Here is an 8,665-nt window from a genome sequence, read left to right on the forward strand (position 1 = left end):
ACTGGTTTCTGGCTCCTTACTGGCCTTCACATAACTCCATTTAACCCTGAATGAAATGCTGCTGGCGTGRCACAGAGCCCCAGCCATCACAACTAAAAATGCATATAACCCCAGAAAGAGCACAGAGGCAATGATTGCAATCAGCAAAGAAAATTAAAGGGCAATTAAAAAAAAAAAAATCTGTGTTACTCCATTGGGCCGACAGGCAACCGCACCTTCTGTTTGGGGGTGGGGGGGGATAAAATAAAAAGGTAATCTCCTTGAAAATTAACTTCTAGGTTTTTTTAAGCTTGTAAAAATAGTAGAGGATCCGAAGGTGCGTCTCAGCAGGTTTTGCCTGCCTGTATAGCACTGAGACTTTTTGCGTGATCAAAGAATACATGACAGCGAACGGATCTATGCTTGTAAATATCAAAAGGCTTGATCATGCTAAAAGACTTTATTGAAGTTTCCCACTTTTTAATCAAACCAGAAACAACCACCTCCAGTAGCCATAAAGAAAAAAAAGTCTGCTATGATATGAGAATTAAAGAAAAGTACTAAGTGGGACTTGAGGAGAAGGGGTTTTCTTACCATAATATGAGACTTCCATTAATGTCATGTTTGTTGGCTGAGAGAAAACTACACCCTTATTATTTTACCACAGCACAATATAAAAAGGGTTTGATTATGCCAGTATTAAGTCTGCAGTGGCCCATAAGAAATGGCCATGTTCACATACACAGCCTTTTAAAAGAAAATTAAAAGCATAATAATGAAATGAATACATCACTGACTTGGTTTGTTGTTTTTTTTTTTCTCCTGCTTTATGGCGAAATCCACAGCATCAAAATCTACAACTGGCCTGTGGAGAGGTTTTCTATACTATTTCTGTCACTTAGTATGATAATTTGCACACCCCCCTCCCAAAAAAAAAAAAAAAAGAAGTTAAAAATGCTATTCTGAATGAACACACAGAGCTCTGAATAAAAAGAGCCAATAATTTACAGTAGGATGATAAGAGTGTAATATTGCTTTAATATAACGTATTAATGAAAATTGCCATTGTAAGATAGATAAGACCTAATAATATAAGTCTCATTGTGTTGTGTGAGTTGCAGGCTTTGGTAAGTTATATGTTAGTGCTGTGTGGCTGGCGTGAAGCCTGACACAATTTCGAAGACTCTCGCCGTTTGTGGTGCCACTGGTGTCTGAATTTATTTTCCCAGGCAGGCACTTCCCTGCTCTGTCAGGTATYACTGTGCTCCTCTGCCATCTCCTGCCCGCTGCAGAGTTTATGAAAACATGTTTACATTMTTTTTAATGCAATATAATACATTTATTTTCATTCCATTTTCTACGTAGGGCCAGCTAGATTTTTCTTTTAAAGTCCCTGTGGGTTTTTTTAGTCTTTATTCTTTAACGTACTGACATTTAAAAAATGGGCAATAGGTGATACGGGGAATGGCAGACTAATTTCTTGCCCTTGTTTTATATCAGCGTGGCTCAGCATCACTCTGTAGTGTTCCTGCTGCTTTTGCAAGCATCCTATATTTGCAACGATGAGGASTTGCACTTCTGTTTATTAAATGGCAGCTTGTTTATCTGTGCTAATTACCAGGAAGAAAACTAAACTACTTTCCCCTCYGCGGACCACTATTTATAGTCAGGAAGAGCAGCCCTGCACATATGCAGGGGGTTATTTGTGTGAAGGAGGTTAACGTGCAGTTACAGCAATCTCGTCTGCCAGGAGGGAGGAAATTATCTTCTTGATGTAAGAACATACTGTGGGTTTTAAACCTAAAATGCATTTCAGGGAGTGGGGAGAAAGCTTTTGAGCATATCCATGAGGAAAAAAAAAATATAAGAGATTTTTAACAGCATGGGCTTTGATATTTTCCTATCAATATTTTGCCTGTGTTTTTGGAAAATATTTCTACAGTGTTACTGAAGATGCACAAAACTGCAATTTGTTCTCCAAAAGGTTTAGCAGGCTGCAATAAGAGGAGCCAAGAATGAAACGGGATTTATCCCAGTCCCCTCTTCTCTAGGAAAATCACTCTGAAAGATGACGATTTTTCTACACTAYCCCACAGACACTTCTGGGCTTTGTTTGTGAAAAGCCCAGAAAGYTTTTCTGTGCAAAACCCAATACCAGAAATCTTGCCGTCCATTTTGGATGAAGTTTTCAAAATAATTTGCTGTTCTCTGCGTCTGTTCTGGCACGACTGAGAGTAGTTCCATGATGGCAGAGATGACAAATAAGAAGTATTTGTAATAAATCAGATTTGTTCTGGAAAGTTTATTTTTAGGAGATTATTTCTCCAAGAAGATTATAGAGAGAACTTTATGCCTTTACAGATGGAGCTCTCCTGTGCTCCAGACTATGTGTTTTCAATAAGTATTACAAATACCCTGGTGTTTTAAAGTATACCAACTTCTTTCAACGAACTTCTTTCCCAACCTCTAGTACTTTTCATGGGCCCCGTTTCTTACATCCCAAATAATGCCTGCAGCCTTTAAATCTCAAACCCACAAACCAATATTTACAAGCGTTGATTTGGAGATCGATATTTTCATGCATATTCTAGCACTGAAGGCAGCATGCTGAGGAGGGATAACCCAACTCCATTTGTAATCTCATAATACTTAGTGCCTCAAGTTATGCGCTTTTTACATTCAGAAATGAAAATAAAACTTAAAAAAAATACCCCCAAAACACTGAAAATAAGGTAAATAAATAGATGAATGGAAGAAGACTTTAAATAAGCTATAATTAATTTTTGGAGGCATTTTCTGACTTTGTCAGGTTTAAAGAGAGGCCTTACTTATTTGGAATTACATATTTTACAGAGAAAGAAACCTTAAAWAAGAATAAAATACATTTTCCCCAGGAGGTGATGGCGGTGGGCTGGCCAGCCTTCTAATGTCAACTCCTGTCTGATGGCAACGAAGAGTTCACCTAAAAATGAACAGCACATTTCTAAMCCTGCCCTCTCATCTCTCCCAGTTCAGCTTAGTGGCTGCCATTAGCCATTAAACACGAGAAACAAATGCCTGTATTTTGTTGCAAGAGAGTTAGTTTCATTTCTGACCTGGAAATGACAGCGAAGACACACAAGGAGCAAAAAGTCATGTAACACCAGAAGGAAAACAAACCACGTTAGCTGGGATGCTCAAATTATGCTGCATTAACATACACAAAAGAATTAAAAGAATTAAAAGCCTTCAAGAAAGGGGATGTTTGGTTTGGTTTGTTGTTTGTTTTTTTTTTAAAGCCATGTAGTGTCATTGCTTATTCAACAACAGCCCACTTCTCCTGCAAAGCAGTACGCTGGGTTTGAAAAAAAAAAAACACCCAACCCCACACGGCTGTAGAGAGAGCACATGTTACATCAGACACAGTACCTGATTTTTCACTGCACAGCTTGTCAGCTAGATAGTCTGCCTCTTGGGCGATAAGTGAGAGTATTTCATCTTCATACTCCTCTACGATACTTTCCCACTGTAAGGATGGAAAAAAAAGGAGGATACTCGTACTGTGCTCTTTTTCTTTTTCCTTTTTTTTTTTTTTTTYYTTTAGCTAGGAACAAGCAGGGCGGCTGCGAGGAGCCCTCGGCTCGCTCTGCTCTCCCTGCCCTGCACAGCGTGGGGATGAATGGGGGCTGCCCGAGAATTCATGCTACCAAATATTACTTAAACTTCATGCCCAGCCTCACTGTTGTTTCAAAACCAAATTCATGGATTTGGGAGGGGGGAGAGGAAAACCCCTCCAAAAGGAATTTGTCTCGGTTAGGGACACCCCCCTSCACCCCCGCCCCTTTCAACACGGACACATGGAGGAGGCTCTCGAAATTTAAATAAAACGAGCCCATTTTGTAGTCTGATATTAGTGGTGACGATGTGCCATAAACGCAGCTCCCTGGCCTTGMAGATGCAGCTCTGATTTCAGCGCAGATAGAGCAGAGAGCTGCTGAGCTCCCCCTCACCCCAGCATTTAGGGAGCTGCTGGCAATTCACCTCGGTGCCCCAAAATTCATCTCTACCCACCCTGGGCTGGGGGGTGAGTCCAAAGGGGTGCAGCACCAGCCTGGTGTTTGGCACCTTGTAGGAAGTCAGGGTGCACGTTAAGAGGGAATTCCTGTCTCCAAAACACAGCCTTCAACCCACAAACAAGGGGAAGCCCTGTAACATGGGCAGAGAAAAACCACAGTGAAATAAAATCTGCCTKCTGGAAGTCATACACACACAAATACACACACACTCAAAAAAAGGCCCTTTGCTGTGCTTGGCTGAAAAAAGCAAAGCAATACCTGCCAGGACACACAATAACCGCGAGCTGGCAGTGACACAGGCAGAGCTGTGCCTGTGCTCCTCGCTGGCTCACTTGCCTGCTTTTTTCCACTGCTCAGAAGGCCACGTTCAGCACAACCCCCTGGCTTTTCAGAGCCTTTTTTATGTGGTTGTTGTTTGTTTTTGTTCACTTGCCACAACAATTAAAAAAAAACAAAAACAACCAAACAAAAACAACAAACTCCAAAAGCATTAAAGAAAAATAGATAAAATATAATTTTGAAGAAGGCATTGGCACGAAACCAGGCAGAGCACCTCAGTGTTTTTAAGAATTAGCTGAGAAAAAACCCATCTCTACACCATAAGGCCTAAGGAGAAAAGAAAKATGACATCCTTCCCCTCCTCCCTTAATTTGTCTATAAATATTTGAAACTCCAGTTAGGAATCTGGATTTTAGCCACTTGTACAATTCCCTTATTTCCTGCACATAAATCAGCAGAGATCTTTTTTTTTTCCTAGGAAATGCTAATTTATATTTAATCACTTAGAAAAAAAATCCACTAGTAAAATGTAGTTTGGAACTGTTGAAGTTTAGGAAATTTGTAATGTATAAAGCATCTGGTCTAATCCGTGGGTTACTTCTGCAAGTGATGTGCCTTTTGTAAATGCTTTATTCATATTTATGAAGCCCTAAATAGATCCAAATACATTTCTAAATAAGGTTGTAAAACATCTGACAAAACACAGTGTTATCACGACATACTCAGCCAGTTTCTGTGAGGAGCCAGTATGGACTATGTAAAAATATTGCAAGAATATTAAAACAAGGCACGATCTGCATGAATTTCCTAGTGATGAGAAAGAGTGGGCACGCTGACACAGCTGTGCCTGGAAAATAAAAGGTTACTCGCTTGTCGTGTTGGCCTGCCCCAAATTTTAAAGGTTTATAAGCATCAGACTAAACACTGGGTTTTTTTTTTCCTATAGTCTGCATAGATTTTTCTCCCCTCTCCTAGGAGCAAATCTATCCCATCTCTTTTTCTGTCCCAACAACTCCTTTAAGTTGCTCTCTGACTCTGCTAAAGAAACCTTGTGGAGGAAAAAAAACGGGTTTTTTTTGCTTATTACACCACCAAAACCCCACAGTTCAGACAGATAATGCCCAGTTAGATCGCAGGAAGAGCAAAAAGAGCATCCCACTCGCTATGTAGAACCGTCGACACATTACATTACACACGTAATTAAAAACGTCAGCTCCAGATAAGGCGGCCCTGGAGAACCTGCRTGGGCCCTTCAGCTCACACCCTCCGCACCCCTCGCCCCTCGCCCTCCTCCAAAGCCAGCCTCCCATTTGGAAACCTCCCGGCAGCCCGAAGACACCGCGGCGAAGGGTGACGGCGTTCGGGCCATGAAAGCCCTTGGCGCTCCGGCCACTTGTTTCTCTGGTTGAAGCGGAGTTTGCCAAAGTCCCGGGCTCTCAGTTGTTGCTCTGTCTTTTAGCCGCTGCTCGCCAGCTCAGATGCAGCTGTTTAATACCTCCCAGGGGTTTTGTGAAGAAAATAATAGCTTACAAAACCTAGCTTCTCCCAGGTTCTACTATTTCAGCTTTATTTCCGAACAGCTGGTCCGTGTCTTTGTCCATCCCCTTCCCTCCCGGCCACGGCGAGAATTCGGCAGGAAACCTCAGGCCGCTACCTATGCCCTGAGAGCCACCGCTGCTGCTGGTGGGGGTCAAAGAGCAGCCCTCGCCCTTGGAAACGGGGACAAAAAAAAACCCCAAACTTCGCGCCCCGTCTAGACAGGTCAAGGTGCAAGATGCTCCTYTCCCTGTTGCGTCTTCCGGAAAGGGGCGTGAACCGGAGCCAAGTGCACAGCAAACACCCGCGCCGCATCCCTGCCCCTTTAGAAGACTTCTTTTTTTTTTTTTTTTCCCCCTTCTTCTTTTTCTCTCCACCCTCTGCTGATCAAAGTAGGAAGTTTTCATGACAACCATAGTCAAAGGGCCTGCATCGCAAATGAACTCGATTTCGGCGATGTTGATATATCCCGGCTCCATTGTCTCTTTTCAGACACAGTATGAACCCTTCCGGTCTCAATGATTACATTACAGAAGGACTTTCACATGTGGGCTTCATTTGCACAAAGGGGTTGCCTTGCTTCACCACCATCTGGCCACAAATCAGATAAATAAAGGCAGAAGAATTAAAATTAAAGCTTAGAGGGKTTTTTTCCTCTCTCTCCCCCTTCGTCTTCTTGCACCAGAGCCCATTATGAAATCCCTCCCTCCCCCAGTCACATACAGATGGGGAGTCTACTTTTTATGAAAACTGGGAAGAGCAAAAAAAGTGTCAAAAAAAAAAAAAAAAAAAAATAAAAAAAAAAAAAAAAAAAAAAAAAAAAAAAGTAAAAAAAAAAAAAGGACAAAAAAAAAAAAGAAGGTGGCAGCCTTTTGATCCCAATCCTGTTTTTAGAGCAGCAAAACTTATTTTACAGTAAAGACAGTCTCATACAAAACCATATTTTGCTATTAAAATTCCATCTCATCCACTGGGATGCATTTTTTTTTTTTTCCCAGGAAAACACAATGTTTCACAAACTGGAAAAAAAGCTGGTGGGGGCAGAAGGTGGTGGCAGAAGATTGAAACTTGTGCTCCAAACTCTGCTGCTTCTTCCTCTCGCTGGGACAGGGAGTGTAGAGGCTCCGGCAGCTCAGGCACAGAGGAAGCACTTTCCCCCCAAAACATAAAGAAATATGTGGCAGGGCCTGAAGGTAAAAAATAAAAACACCTGTGAATGTGGAAAGAAGGTTTTACGACAGAAGGTGGGACTCGACTTCACAGTCTAATTTCAGCCCTGGCATCCCTTTTATTGAGGTCAGTGTTGCTCTGGGAAGGACTGGGGTTTTTTTGCAATCTGACTGCTAYAGCAATAAATTGTACTAAATGTTATCCCCTTTCTAAGTTTACATCCAGGACAGTAACTTCAGTAAGTTGATGGGGAAARGCACTTTCTGCGGCTGCATTTTTTTCAAAGAGAGATTCAGTATCTTCAGCAGAAAGGTTTTGCTCTGCAAATTTTGGGAAAAAARRWTTTYCYWWKGSCTCTACTCCAACCAATRTTCAGGTGTGTAGTTGTATCTCCCKCAGCCCTTTCCTGTAGCTTCCTGGCTGGTTGGGAATGTGCTGAGTGTGGCTGAGCCAAAGCCCATGGATGCCATGGGGTACCCTGCCCAAAAACGGGAACTCCCTTCTCCTGAATGTTATCATGTGCAGCACAGCCAAGGACTGACCAGAGAGAGAATCTCTCCAAAATCTGAAAAAAAATAATGAACCCTTAAAATTCATGTAAGGATCCCCACAAATTTACAGAGAGAGTTTTGCTGTGGGAACTTTCTTTTGGATGTACCACTGAGTTTTTGTATATGCACGAGCACTGTGATGTGATGTGGTTCAGGCTTTTATTTAGCATCATATTTAGATTTGGGCTGTATTCCCTTGCCACACTATTGAAAAGTATTGAGAGGTAGCATATACATAGAGAAGATGAAAAGAAGCACAAGAGATTAACTTGCCAACAGTTGGATTTGCAAATATTTTTTGTTTCTGTCTAAAAAATTTATATTGGATGCATGATCTCTGCATAACTTTTTCTTCCCTCATACGGTTGAAGTCACACTTACAATTTGGATAGGAACTACTATTTATATGAGCTTGTTTCTTGAATATCCATGGATGCAGAAGCTGCCAAGACTACCTATTAAYTTCTGGTGTCTATTTTTTGGGTTTTACCAAGGGAAATTTTTGCAGGCATAAATGCAACTTGAATTTAAGCGAAGTACTTTTTTGCTGAGCTCTGCTTTGCCCAGTGTACAGGGCTCCAGGCAGTTGAGAGTGCTCTTTCTGAAAGTRTTTTAATAGTAAGAGAGGAATAAGTATTTGGACAAGTGGTGGAAAACTAAAGCCTTTCTTTCTATACTGTGAAGATTTTGAATAGTACTTGTCAATAAAGCAACTCCTATTGTAATTGTACCGGAGACATGGGCCTCCACCCCGAAAAAGCTGTCTCAGAGATACTAACCTCATTAAAATATGAATGAAAAGGCAGCCATCATTGTAATAGGAGAAAACCATGTACTCAGCAACAAACTTTATCTTCTATCTTGTGCAAAAATATAAATATGATTTTTTATTGCATTTGACAAGGAGATTGATAAATGCACGATTTTTTTCTTCAAGTTTTCACATAAGTCAGAAAATTTGCTCCTTCCCTCCCTGCTTTTTCTACTGAGCATTTCAAAATCGGAAGCACCTTCAAATCATCTGAAATCTTTAAAACGAAGAAAAAGGGGCTTTGTTTCTTTGGGGCATTTTTTGAAAGTTGAAGGAAACTTTTG

The 8,665-nt window shown here is 41.2% G+C and overlaps 1 protein-coding gene across 1 annotated transcript in view; it reads right to left on the bottom strand.

The window, feature by feature from the left end:
* Positions 1-3,063: 3,063 nt before the first annotated feature.
* Positions 3,064-8,665, bottom strand: part of CNPY1 (canopy FGF signaling regulator 1) — a 37,148-nt gene continuing 31,546 nt past the window's right edge. The window contains exons 3-5 of the mRNA XM_057371087.1: positions 5,201-5,230; positions 3,388-3,484; positions 3,064-3,074 (exon numbers count right to left, since the gene is read on the bottom strand). Coding sequence (XP_057227070.1) covers positions 3,064-3,074; positions 3,388-3,484; positions 5,201-5,230 — 138 coding nt within the window. The remainder of the gene's footprint in view (positions 3,075-3,387; positions 3,485-5,200; positions 5,231-8,665) is intronic.

This window comes from Malurus melanocephalus, unplaced genomic scaffold (genome assembly GCF_030028575.1).
Source record: "Malurus melanocephalus ecotype Western Australia unplaced genomic scaffold, MMel_1.1 scaffold_140, whole genome shotgun sequence".
Lineage (NCBI taxonomy): Eukaryota > Metazoa > Chordata > Aves > Passeriformes > Maluridae > Malurus > Malurus melanocephalus.